At 35.4% G+C, this 14559-nt stretch overlaps 2 protein-coding genes across 6 annotated transcripts in view; both read left to right on the top strand.

Moving 5' to 3' along the window:
* Positions 1-2472: 2472 nt before the first annotated feature.
* The window catches only part of LOC118739709, a 59722-nt gene continuing 47635 nt past the window's right edge, over positions 2473-14559 (top strand). Inside the window, exons 1-2 of one of the 4 annotated variants that reach the window (XM_036471216.1) lie at positions 2473-2742; positions 3336-3803. In XM_036471216.1, the coding sequence (XP_036327109.1) occupies positions 3646-3803 (158 nt within the window). In that variant the 5' untranslated portion in view covers positions 2473-2742; positions 3336-3645. Of the gene's footprint in view, positions 3804-14559 lie in introns of all 4 variants that reach the window. The other 3 variants (XM_036471215.1, XM_036471214.1, XM_036471217.1) reach the window with 3 other exon arrangements.
* LOC118739710 lies at positions 9876-14435 on the top strand. 2 transcript variants are annotated; one of them, XM_036471218.1, is made up of 4 exons: positions 9876-10739; positions 11065-11497; positions 13506-13607; positions 13667-14435. In XM_036471218.1, the coding sequence occupies exons 1-4, from the start codon at positions 9907-9909 to the stop codon at positions 14279-14281; spliced, it is 1983 nt and encodes a 660-aa protein (XP_036327111.1). In that variant the 5' UTR covers positions 9876-9906; the 3' UTR covers positions 14282-14435. The 2 variants fall into 2 exon arrangements, with proteins under 2 accessions (XP_036327111.1, XP_036327112.1); XM_036471219.1 differs by having other exon boundaries at positions 13506-13581; positions 13667-13934.

Raw genomic sequence — 14559 nt, 5'->3', positions numbered from 1 at the left:
TTTTTTTGATCGAAAAATATTGAGTTTCAAGAATTCTATACCATTTCTAAGAAAATCGAGATGGATATGGACAAATGTGTACATAAATGCTCAGAATGAAAAGAGAAATCGATTAAGACATGTCTGTCCGTCCGTCCGTCGGTAACCGATTTATCAATTTCCACCAAACTCGGTGCACTTAATAACCTTGGTACAGAAAAGCAATTTGTTGAAAATGATTCAAATCGTACTAAAATTACACCCGGTTCCCATATAACGGTAAATTTCAGAAATACGAAAACTGCGATATTTCACTAGCTGAGGACGCTAATTTACTCCAAGTTAATAGTTACAACAATCCCCTAACAATAAATAAGACTGCTATAGACTTTGAGGAATTGGGCGTGGCCCCGCCCACTTTATGACTACAAAGGTGTATTTCGGTAACCACTTTATCGATTAGTGCCTAGCTTGGTTCAATTATATCATTAAGTCTAACTCTGCATATTATCGAAAACTTATCATGCAAAGGTAGTTCAGAGACAGTTGAAACGACGATGTTTGATACCTGCGCCGGGCATATGCAGTTCGGATTCGCCCGAACTTATACTTCTTTTCGATACTTGTTTCGATATAGAATAAACCTAGGGGATGATAGCATTAAAATTCCGGCTTTACTAATTTCGGATCATCCTGATGTACACACATAACCTGTATATTAACGGCAATAGCCTCTAGCCGCCCATGACCCTACTGAGAATCATACGAAAACCTTGTACTTGACCGTATTGTAATATGTATTCCCTAGGTTGCTTTGAACTTATTTTCCAGTTGTTTCAAAGCTTCTTAAATCTTGTCGTATGTACAAATACACACCAGTGTATGCTAAGAGAATATATATATGTATATGACGTTGATGGGAAGAATTATGCATGCGCAGTAGCTTTTCGAAAAAAACGTGGGCTTTAGGGGTGGAATTTTTCAAGGTTTCAGTGACGTTCACTTCACCGGTAACCGTACTAGTTGATTGTTATACGTTTGTGTGTATGCACGTGCATAGGTACATACGATGCATACAGATGTGTGTAGATATGTACATGCATACGTATATAAGTCAACGTTTGTAATAAGTAATGTTGGTATTAATTCTGGGTAGGGTAGGGTGAAAAAAGGAGCATAATAAACTCTTGACATTGACATTGACGTAGTTCAGTACTTTAGAAATCTATACTAAATGTCAAAGGAAAATACCCATACATATGTACATACATATGTATGTATGTATGTACATATAAGGACCTTGGTTCGCCCTGCTTTCTAATAAGTAAATGCCATGACACTGTTAACAAGAGCAATTTGACTAGTTTTCAGGATAGTAAAAGAATCCTCAGCTGTTTTTCATGGCAGAAATAGACTTGGAGGTTTGCCATTGCCTGCCGAGGGCGACCGCTGTTAAGAAAAAACCTTTTTTCAACATTTTTTTTGGGATGTTGCTTTGGCAAGGCCTTGAACTCGGGCGCTGCGGAGTGGAAGCGCGCACTCCTTTGTGTGACAAGATCAAGGCGCACGCCACAAATCGGAGGAGAAGCTCGGCCAAACACTAACATATGTGTAAGCTCCAATCTATTATTATTATTATTATTATAAAAGAATCCTCACACCAAAATTAAATCGAAATCATTCCGAATTTATAAGAGGGTTCACTTTAAGACAGAAAGCAAAGCCTTTCCTTCCTCCTCAACAGCTTCTATAAGACGAAACGCCACGAGGTTTAGAATATCGGTCATAGTCCGGTGTTTTGTTTTCATGATTTAATTTTTGTATAATAACATCGAAAGCATTAAGCCCAAGAAATAAAGCATTCGATTTATAGGACATCTATTTGCCAATTTGAGCTTAAAGCTTTTACACACTTTCTGTTTATGGGTTCACATCGAAAGCACTTTTATAAGCATTTTCGCTATATTAGCATTACATTAGTAAGCTCTAATTTCATAACTAAGCTTATTTCAGATATTTGCATACATGTATATGAGTAAATATATTTAATTTGAATGAATGAGAATGAATGTCAACAAGAGTAACCTATTTAATGTTGAAAATACTTTAAACTAATATTTCCGATGCGTCAAAAACGACAACAACCTGGAGCATAAACATGTATATAAGTACGTTACTTTTAAAACTTACTTACTTACTTACATTGAGTAAGTAAGCTTTAGACAAAATGAGAAGCTGGAATCTTCCATCTGTAAGCACTTAAGCACAATATACCGGGTATTGAACAACACGTGACGCTTTAGGTACTCATAAGCATTTATGAGCATTGAAAAATTCTTGCTATCAATTAATTGATAATACCTATTTGTCTAATTTCCTCTGTACTCGTACTCGTTTGGTTCGTACCCACCACTAACTGAGGTGAGTTAAAACAATCAAAGCTCACTCCAAAGCCGTTGCTTTTATTTTACGGGTGCTACGAGTAAATATTCTCTCAATGCTTTATCTTTGCCCGGTTTCGCTAGTAGACAGACGGACGATTGTCACTAGGTGTCGGATATGTAAAAATCGGTTTTATAAATTCAGTAGACGGCAATCAAAATGAAAATAACAGAAAGCTAGTGCGGAGTAGATGGAAATTAACAAAAGTGATCGTGAACTAAAAGCTGTGCAACAATGAAATTATTAAATCAATGGAAGAAAGATCGCCCCTTAGGGCACTGATAAATCATGTTAAAAATGTAGATGTACATATGTATATATGTATGTATGTGTATATGTATGTATGTATAAAAGTTGGTCATAAATGGTCATAGTTGTATGTTTAGACAATTTATTGGCGATATCAGCTTTGAAGCCTGAAGTGGTTGCGACAGCTATTACGCTCGCACTCTCAACTTGCCAAATAACTTACGAGTTCGAAATAACATTGATAGGCTATTGGTGTGAATATCGCAGTTGTGTTCGTGCGAGGCGCAGCTACAAGTGATCATGCAAACTTACAGTATAATAAAAATGAAAATAGAATTAAAGATGGCCGCCGAAATTTCAGTGAAGTTGTGAAAATGTGTAAAGAGAGCCAAGTAACTGCTACTACATATTTTCATACATTTATCCATACCTGTGAACAAGCAAACAAAACAAATTCATATAATGTGATGTTAGCAAAGAAAAAGAAAACTCGCTCTTCGACAAACATGATAAAGGCGACAAGCATTTACTCTGAGACAAGCAATCAGCCATAGTAACTAGCAAGTACTCAGCAGCTTAATCACACGTGGTTTTATGTGTGTTAGTGGAGCATACATACATACATATACTAATACAAGTACATACTTATGTATTATGCATTGTAGACCCCATTCTGATAAACAAGTGTTGAGCAAGACATTCAAATCGATTTTATTGGCACTAATTGTCGATTTCCAAAGGCAGAGTTTGAAACTCTTCTTAATTAAGCCGCCAAACAAATAACGAATCACTGAGCAAAGAATAAAATGAAAAAAGATATCGCACACCAATGTATTTTGATCAATGCTCATCAACTCACCACAAGTTGTCAGCAATCAAATTACTTTTGTGCTTTAGTCAACTCAGAGTAAAATAAAACTTGAAATTTTCCACTCACCACAAGTAAAACCGGCGTAGGAAGCATTTAGCTCGACGATGGCAGAATCCGGCATAAATATGGATTTCGATCTTGAATATTTTCCCATCGAAGACTTAGATTTACTATCAACTGAAGTTCAAGTTGCTGGGAGGACGGATAATGTAGAATTCTATGAGCTAAAGTCCGCGACCCGTTCAGTGCGATTCGATGACATGTAAGAAAAGTTTGTTAATTTTTTGTTATTCTCAATTTTCAGGATTGTCTATATGTAAATAACAACTACCTTGTTTATACGATGCTTAATACGGTTCCTTTAAACTCGTGTCAGTATAGAGGACGTAAAATGCTATAGTTTATAAATACCGAAAGAAGTGTGAACACAATCAGCTGCTTTTTTATACCCGAGCGCACTTGTGCACAAGGGTATTATAACTTAGTTCACATAACGGTTGTTTGTAATAGGCAAAACGAATCGAGTTAGATATAGACAAATGTATACATAAATGATCAGAATGAAAAGAGAAATCGATTAAGCGGTGACTGTCTGTCCATCCCTCCGTCTGTGTACACCATAAGTGGAGTAAAAATTGAGATATCTTTACGAAACTTTGTACGTGTACTTCTTTCGGGCGTAGGACGGATGGTATTGAAAATGGGCGAAATCGAATATTAACCACGCCTATCTCCCATATAACAGCAGTTTTTAGAAATACGAAAACTGCGATAATTTAGTAACAAATGAAGCTTATTCACTCAAAATTGATATTTACAATGATTTTTAGACGAGAAAAATAGGAGTATTATAAATTTTTGGAAAATGGACGTAGCCACGCCCACTTATGATTACATGTGTATATATCTTGGTAACCGCTTCACCAATTTCTCCCAAACTTGGCACAGTTGTTGGGCCTTGGTACAACATAGCAAATGGCTGAAAATTAAAAAAATCGGATAATAACCACGCCCACATCCCATACAGCGGTAATTTAGAGAAATGCGAAATCTTCGATAAATCAGTAAATACTGAAGCTAATTTATTCAAAAACAATATGATCATTATGATCTCATATATGTATCTCGGTAACCGTTCGACCAATATGTACCAAACTCGGTATGATTATTGTGCTTGCCACCTTAGAGCAAATCGTTTGAAACCAAAATTACGGCCACTTTTCCTTTAACGGCAAATTTCAGATATGCTTGAAACTTCGACATTTCGAAATTTAAGGACGCTAATTTACTCAAAATTGATACTAACAACAATACCTTGAAGAGAAGTAAATTATTTGGAATTTCGGAAAATGGGCGTGATACCGCCCCCATATGACTGCATAAGTTTATCTCATTATGTCTAACTGAACGTTCTATCGAAAATGTTTGAAATAGGGTAAATCCACCCCTGCTTAACATGTAGCGTTGGTTTTCGGACAGGTAAAAAAAAACTATATTTAATACTTGCACCGGGTATTTAATGTTCGGCTCCGCCGGAACTTAGACTTTCTTACTTGTTTTTCATTTTGCATTCATTAGAAAAAATCCATTCGAAAAAAAGCAGCATATAACTATGTACGTCTGTATCAAAATTAAACGATTTAAGCTAACGCAAATTAATGCCTCGTATAAACAAAGTAAATGTTTAACAATAAGTATAACCTCATTCTGGTGCAATCGAGTAACTAAAGAACACTTAACTCCGTTAAATTTTCCTTTTAGCCACATAAACAGCCCTGTTGGTATTACTAACCATGCGATTAGCTTATGTGATTAATAAGTTAAAAACAATTGACATAAATAGTTTTACAATCAATGTGAGTAATACATCAATTTATTTAATATACATATACATACATAAATCACATACTTTTAAGGGTTTGTCCCTAATTAAAAATTCCCTAAAGTATTTACCCCAGAGCTCACTAACAATAGTGTAATCATTTCCCATTGCTACACTTCGCCTCCGGTTGCTTATTTATTTAACCGACCTGGCTCAACTCGTCGACTTTGTGTCGCTGTTTTGTGCGTATTTCGTTATCTTACGTAGTGTTCTTTTGATACTCGTTTGCTGTAACACATAAATACGTACTATGTATATATAAATGCACATTACTTAAAAGAGAGTACTAACAGGGTTTAAGTATGTAGCTATGTTTATAAATATAATTCATTTACATACACTCGAAATGAAGGGATTTTAAAAGACATCCAAAATATATAGGGTTGCCAGATTCTGAAACGGAGAAAGGAGTACATTTCTATTTTCGATAAAAAAAAGCTGTAAAACATAAAAGAAGTAGTTAAATTTTTTTATGGATTTTGCGAGAAAAGTGTTTTATTGTTAACTTTAATTTTATGTTTTAAAATTGAATCCTTATTTGCGTTTGCCAGCTTTGGTAGATAAGTACATCTCTTTTTCAGGTGAATTTCTTCGTAAACTTTGTGTAAAAAAAAAAGAAAAAAACTGTATAGAGTTGGCCAAATGAATGGCCTCCTAGTCACCAGTTCCAAGCCTATTCGATTGCTGAGTATGAAGCCTTATGCTGGACAAAAAAGCGAATATAAAGGACTCAAATGGGGGAAATTGGCCTATGGCTACAGAAGATATGTAATAAAGTAACCGACAAAGATTTGCGTGCCGCTTGCGCTTTTCTCTCAAAGTGTTTAACGTCTGGCAACCCTAGAAATATATGCAAGTGTAGGTAATCGTTGCTCAAAACTCACTGAATGGTAATACTTAGATAATTATACACATTTTTTTACGGAGATTCACATTATACAGTAAACAACGGTCATTTCTAATTCCCTCATTCATCAAAAACCAACAAAAGTAAACTTTATCTATTCCATGAGTGTTGGCATTTTTTTAAGAAATGGATTTTATTGTACACATGCACATACTTGTGTACGCACTTTCATACATATGTACGTAAACGAATATACATATCTATGTAAATTTCTATTTATTTAAATTTTTTTTTTTTTAATTTATAATATTTTTTTGTTAAAATGGAATAAAAAAAGCCGCGTGAGAGGTATTAGCAAAAACCTATTTTTTATTTTAAGGAGCTCAAGTGCTGAAATCGTACACGCAGAATGCCTATCATTGCATCCGCCTCGTGGCGCGTTGCATAGTTCTGCTATAACCACAAAAAGCCTTTGGCTGCCTCGGGCTCGGTAGTCCATTTTCACGGACAGCGACTATGTTCTCGGCCGATACGTTTTCATTAACGGGCAATGATTTATTTGATTATAAGGTTTTATCATTTGGACGTGCTACTCCTTAATTAATTGACAGATATCACTACGAATTTCGTACGCATCATAAAAGAAGGACTGACTAATATTTATGCATAATAACCAGGGAACGCATATTTAGGGCCTAAAAACCTATAAAAAAAGGGCAAAATAAATTAACGAAATAGGCAAGAAAAGGCATTAGAAATAGCAAAAAAGGCAAAAGAAGGCACTAAAAAAATACAAAAGCTTGAAAATAGCACTGGTTTATAGGAAAAATGTTCAAAGAACGCCACTACATATCCAATTCCCATATAGAATTGCTCGCTGATTCCGAAAATCGAGTTAATTTTTTATTCTATGGATATGTTTTCGAGATATTTTCAGGTGTACATGACGTATGAGTAACATTCTTTCCTGCTCATTTTTCGTACAAACAATCTTTGCGCATTTTCATATGACCACTTAGTACTTTTTTATTTATCCATCGATTTTCTTTATTGTCAACTTGATTTTTTTGTAACAACAGACAGGCTTCAACACAGCCTTGAATGTACTAAACGTGTGCTCGACGTGAGTTGATACAAGTGGAATAAGGGCGTTTTCCCCGCTATAATCACTTTTTTAAAGGTACAATAGGCAAAAAAAAAGCAAATATCTTAAAAAACACAACATCAAGTATGTATATATGGAATCAGGGAAAGCTAAATCGTGGACATTCTTAATCGAATATACTCTATCTCTTCAACAGAAAGAAAGGCAATTTCCATAAAATCCCTTCCCCGATAACAACCTAAAAATAGTTTCTTCGATCGAAAATTCTGTAAAACCGTTTGAAATGGGACTTTTGTCCTTATCAAACGATTACACAGGCCTGCAATGGTTTCCGCCTTAAAAACTAGCTACCAATTTGTAAAGGTTGAAGATGCAAAAAAATAATAATTGTAAAAATTTTCATTTTTACATAAAATTTAAATTTTTACTATTTCTTAGTGTTATCGCGTATTAATAGCGTTAACATACTTATATATGTATGGTGACCATTCATACCGATTTTGACGGGACAGTACCGATTTTGAGAAAATTGTCCCGCTGAATACTTTTTAAAAGTCGGGACGTATGTATGTATATGTATTTTTTCGTACCAACGTTATCACAAAGAACATCCTATTTTCTATGATCTTTGGTTATGTTTTATTCTGTTAAACTGGTATTCTCGCTATATGCACTTCAGTCATTATTATTATTTTTTTATTTGTTATTAAGGTTTTTGTAATTATTTGTTTTTTGTTTGTTTTTAATGAAACGATTCTAACTTGAATACAGTGGCGAAAATATATCTAAATAGGGAAGACGCTTTTAAGTATTCTTTGGCTATTCCCCTTTCGATTAAATATTTAATGCTGATTTTTTAATTCGTTTTTTTTTTTAGCATAATTCTGAGTGTGCAGTTTTCTAGCCCATTCAATTCAAAGTGTAAATTTTATGTAGCTTGGACCTACCTTTGATTTTTGGTAAGCAGACTTTGTATGGAAGAAAATGCGCGAACAAAAAATTACCGAAAATCAACGGCAAGTCCAAGCTACTTCGAACTTGCAGTTTGTTATACTAAAATTTTAATGGGCAACAAAACTGCATGCTAAAAAATTCTGAAAATCTGATTGAAAACTTTAAAAGTTTGATCAACATTTGTTAAAATTCGTAAAAATCGTATTGTAAATATTCTACAAAGTTAGAAATTTTGATTTACATCGTTTTTTGTATAGTAAGCTATGTATATGTCATAAAAAAATAATAAACAAATTTTAAACAAAGAAAAGTAGCCAAAACCTTATTTACTCTATTTCCATTCTTGCTACCATATATATTGTGTGTACATACATATATATATATTTTTGCGATCATTTTCAAAATTTTTTTATTCTAAAAATAAATTGTAAGTTCGGATTCGATGTTTTAGAAATGTCCCGATTTTTTGCCAAAGCAATCTGGTCTGAGTATATATATACGTGTTCCAAAATTTTTTAAACCAAACATTTCAAATTTTTATACTGCATGCTGTATTTCACCTGAACAGATAGAAATATCACTGTAGAAAAGCTTTTAAATTTTTTCCAATCATGCGCATATATTACTACATATGTGTTGTATTTTCCTCTGCGGATATAGGGTTGTCAAAAATTTGTTAAATTATTTTTAAGGATAAATACAATGCTACCCAATACCAATTCATATTCGCTTAACTTTTGTATACATATATATGTACATATTACAAAAGGGGTAAGCAATTTATGCTTGAACCCGAGAAAAAGGATGAAATTGAAATTATAGTTATTTAAGAAATTTTAAATTAAAAGAATGCACACATTTGTATCCAGGCTTTATTTTATATTTTTTTTAATTACCCTGTTTTACGGCCCGCAAAGCTCTTTTTAAATAGAATATCTGTTCGAAAGTATTCAAAGTGTTCTCTTCGAAAGTTGCCGCATCGAAAACATACTGGCAATTCTTCACAATACAAGATCAAGGTCCGTTTGTTTTTTCTTGGCTATCTTTTGTATTATTCAGCCGAAAGAAAATTTTACCTCTAAGAATTTAAAAATACTATTCAAGTAATAAAATTGCGTATGCGAATGTGAAAATGTACATCCATAAAAATTAAATGGTTAATATGAAACCAATGAAAGGCATATGTATAATAAAAAATTTGAGAATGAGGTGAAAGTGCATTAAGTATATTTTCTATATAAATATTAGTGCAAATGAGACAGGAGTAAATTACGCGAACGTTGTGTATAAACACGGCATCGAAAAAAATAATTAGTGTGCTGCTGCTTTGTAAAAAATTACATGCACATACATACATATGTTTATATGTATTTGAAACTTTCCTAAGATATACAAACATAGCTATGTATATATTTTCATGCACTCAAGCAAATATTTGTTTCTTTTGCGAACTATATTCTCAATTAATGTTCTAAGTAATAAATTTGCTTCTGAATATTACTAAGTGTGTACAATCACGATCATTCTACGCACGTGTCTAAAGAAATTTTTGTTAAAGAAAACAAAATTTGACTAAAATGTTCTCATATTGGGGAAATAGAACCAAAACCCAAGAAAATGAAGACGCCAATATGAATCATAGCCAAAGCTACAAACACAATTTAGGTAAAAATACTAATTATATTACTACGAAATCCCTTATTAAGGAAGAAAATAGTGAACCACAGTCAACTTCTGCCCCACAGGCAGCAGTGCAATTCGACGAAACCGAAAAGTCAGCATGGCTCACAACTTTAACTAGCAATGTTCAACCCCACTCACAGATAGTTCACGGCGACAGCAACAATAGCCAAAATAGTTCTTCTTGTGGAAACACTATGTCACCTAAAACTTTATATGAGTCATCCCGAAATAATTCGACAGAGTTTCAGGACTTTTTACAGCGGATACAAACTCTGAAAATGTCTACCACAAATGTTACTACTGATTTGAAAATAGGCGATCAGTTACAACCTAAGCAAGCCCTTGGTTCAAAAGTAACTGAACAAATACAACAAAGAGAGTATATAAGCAAAGTTGATCCCTTGCTGGAAATCGAAGTTGGTATTGAACCTGCCGCCTTAATGGATTGCGATGAAGGCAGCAATGAAATAGCACAAATTGGTTCGCGAATAGAACAATCCTTGCAGCAAGGGCAACAATCTTTTTCTCCAAACTCTTACTCATCACAGAATGTTAGTTCTAATAACAACACCATTGAATCTGATTGTAACATTAGAGTAACTGTAGGCATCGACAAAGACTTAGAAATGATATTGGAAATGGATCCGAGCATAGTAGACTTGGGTGATATTGCAGTCACGGAGCCGGTTGAGCCAAGGGTTGTTGGCCTACCGCCGTCAACAGGCGGGTGCGTAAAAAGAATACTCAGAATCTTACTGACAAAAATTTACTAGAATTGCATACGCATTTGTATTAATAAATTTGTACTTTTTATAAAGATAATTCAAACGTTTTATGCTCCTACGATTGATACGTAGTAAGAAAAATAGAAGCTTAATAGATACATACATATATGTACACATGCTATTACTTACACTTGCATTTAATGTTTACGTTGTGCTATTTCATACTAAACTCGTAACATTTACATACTTATGCACATACCTGTCGGCAAGCTTGACAGACTCATCAAAGTCTTTATAAACTTTATAAAATTTTGTTTGATTTTTCAGTCCTACATTCAAGACAACTGTTCCAAAATCTCGGACACAACTCAAGCAGCAGTTGCAACGTGAACAGCAACAGCAAGAGTTGGAGCGACGCGAAGCAGAGAAAAGAGCCGCTGCAGCAGCTGAGGCTGCTGCACTACAACAGCAAGTTGAGTCTTATATAACACAACAGATTCCTAGCCCACACCAAAGCCAGCCGTTACATTCAACAACATCAAATACCCAACATATGATGGGTCATAGTAATAATACGGGCATTGGTTATAGGCCAGCATCCAACAGTTTCGGAACGAATTTCAACGATGTGCAAATGAATCAACAAAACTATATAACCCACCCACCATCAGTTACATCATCCGGTACTAGTTCTAGTCCAGTTATGTTAAAAGGACCCCTCCAAAGTATTGGCGTAGATGTGCCAAAACAGGTTTTACAGGTAAATGCAATCATATCTTCTAAATATTTTGCTAATGATTAAGAACTGGTCAGCTTCGTCAGCACTTTTTTGAATTTTTCAAGGGACACAGGAATGGGCAAAGCTCCGAAGAATCAGTTTACACTTGCCGTTTGATAAAAATTTTGCAGTTAAACTAATTCTTTTGGAAACTCTTTCTAGACGACTTGGTTTTCTGAAAACTACCAAAGCTGGCAATGCCCCAGATCACCGATCAAGTTCTACCGATACTACATTCTTATGTACATAGTACATAAACATTAGCGCGGGCTGAAAATCTGCTTTTTTTAGAATTTTGATTGGTAATAGCAAAAATATGGTTAATTATGCTCTCAAAACAATCTGTGTGAAAGATGATAATTTTTGATCAATATCTTAGGCTCGCCGAAGTCCATCAAAGTTCAATGTGCTCAAAAAATACAAATTAATAAATAAGCTTTTTTACTAAAATTGCAAGTATCTTCAAAAGTATTAGTCCTACATAATTTGGTATAAATAGCTTTTTTGTAGACAATCGAACTAAGCTAAGACATTTTTTTTTAGCACTTGCCTTTGGTGGACTTGGGCAAGCCTAAGATACTGACCAAAAATTTTTATCTTTCACACAGATTGTTTTTAGAGCATAAGGAACCATATTTTTGCTATTACCAATCAAAATTCTAAAAAAGCGGATATTCGGGCCCACGTTAATAAACATGTGGCTCCGGCAGTGGCATCTTCTTCTTCTTCTTTTTTGGCGCTGTAACCGCCTAAGCGATTTTGGCCGAGTTCAGCAAAGCACGCCAGTCGTTTCTCCTCTGTGCCAACTGACGCCAATTGGAAACGCCAAGTGAAGCCAAGTCCTTCTCCACCTGATCTTTCCATCGCAGTGGGGGCCTCCCTCTTCCTCTGCTACCACCAGCGGGTTCCGAGTTGAATACTTTCAGAGCTGGAGCGTCGGTGTCCATTCGAACGACATGACCAAGCCAGCGGAGCCGCTGTATTTTAATTCGCTGCACTATGTCCATATCGTTGTAAAGCTCATACAGCTCATCGTTCCATCGTCTGCGGTACTCGCCGTCGCCAACGCGTAAAGGACCGTAAATATTCCGCAAAATCTTTCTCTCGAACACTCCAAGAGCCGCCTCATCGGATGTTGTCATTGTCCATGCTTCTGCGCCATATACCAGCACGGGCATGATGAGTGACTTATAGAGCGTGGTTTTCGTACGTCGAGAGAGGACTTTACTCCTGAATTGCCTACTCAGTCCAAAGTAGCACTTGTTGGCAAGAGTGATTCTACGTTGGATTTCAATGCTGACATTATTATCGGTGTTAATGCTGGTTCCCAAGTAAACGAAATTCTCTACTTTCTCGAAATTGTAACTGTCAACAGTGACGTGGGTGCCAAGGCGCGAATGTGCTGACTGTTTGTTTGATGACAGGAGATACTTCGTCTTGTCCTCGTTTACCACCAGACCCATGCGCTTTGCTTCCCTATCCAACTTGGAAAAGGCAGAACAGACTTCGCGGTTTTTGTTACCGATGATGTCGATGTCATCGGCATAAGCCAGCAATTGCACGCTCTTGTAGTAAATTGTTCCTGAGCGGTTCAGTTCTGCAGCTCTTATTATCTTCTCCAACATCAGATTAAAGAAGTCACATGAAAGGGCAGTGGCATCTAGTTTTTTTTTTTAAGTTTGAAATGCCGATTTAAATAGCGGTGTTACAAAAGTATGAGAATAAAGCCCGATTTACGTATGTCTATATAGTAGGTTTCTGAATTATTATAAGATTTCAGTCAAAATTTATTAAATGCAGTTTTAAAGAGATTATGAAAATTATGTTTATATGTATGTTATACATATATATATATATATGGGATATATTCAAACTCAAACTGGGTGAATTTCCCACCGAAGCTCGAACCAGGGTTAAAATATTACGTATTTACAACAATACCCCCTCTAATGTATGTATATTAATCCTTCATATTTTTTATATATTTTAGGTGCGGACAGTATTGGAAAATCCTACACGTTATCATGTCATACAAAAACAAAAAAATCAAGTACGCCAGTATCTAAGTGAGTCTTTCAAGAATGAATGGGAGGTTAGTCTATATAATAATAATTAATACAATTATTTACTGGAATGTTAATACGTTTTTAGAACAAAACTTCATTGAACTCACCAATCATATCGAATGTAAATCGGGATCCAAATCAGGCGAACAATTATTCGGGTTTCGCAGATATCGGCGGTGGAGGAGAACTGAACACTGCACATTCACCTCAGTTGCGACTGACCCCCAGTGCTGCAACGTCAATGCTAGATGATCCCATGCAACTATCGCCCTCTCCATATGGTGTAGATGGTGGAGGTAGCAATGCAGCAACTGGTGGTAGTTGCCCGTTCTTTCTTCCAAATGACCAAAATTCAGTCAAAAGTTTTGGAACCGACAGCGCTTATAAAAACTCAGTTGGCGGCAATTCCTCAAGTTTGACGGGCGGAAAAAGTTGTCTCCAAAGTGGTCGTTCATCAGGGCCCACAAACTCACTAAGGACAGTAAATTGCTCCAACGTATCTACAGCCAGTCCGGTCCAATCAGCACCAATGTCACCGTTAAGTTCTGTGGCAACAAGTGCATCCGAAGTGAGTACCAATGTTGATATGTATGTTTTTGTAATCCTGGGACGTTCTATGTCAAACGTACCAAAGCTCTGCCCAAATTTCTATGGAATAGAAATTAACGTAAAGCATGTCAAAAGGCTCGATAATTTATAATACATCAAATTAGACGTGGCAGAACTGAAAATTCAGTATTACGTAAATGATGCGACTCTTAGGAAACGTCATGTCCGTAAACGCGTAAATAAATTTGTCATTCAGTTTGTTGTTGTTTCTAATGTTTTCAGGGTCGCTGAATACCAATGTACCATCAGAGTTTCCATATTCAAAATGGCGGATCCAATATGGTGGGGGGTATCACGGTCGCTGATTACGAATCTGAAGTCGGATTAGAAAAATTCAAAATGGCAGACCTAATTTGGCGAACAAAAAAA

Source organism: Rhagoletis pomonella, unplaced genomic scaffold (assembly GCF_013731165.1).
Source record: "Rhagoletis pomonella isolate Grant_MI unplaced genomic scaffold, Rhpom_1.0 Rhpom_scaffold_00005, whole genome shotgun sequence".
NCBI classification, from domain to species: domain Eukaryota; kingdom Metazoa; phylum Arthropoda; class Insecta; order Diptera; family Tephritidae; genus Rhagoletis; species Rhagoletis pomonella.
This window is presented reverse-complemented; position numbering and strand designations above follow the sequence as displayed.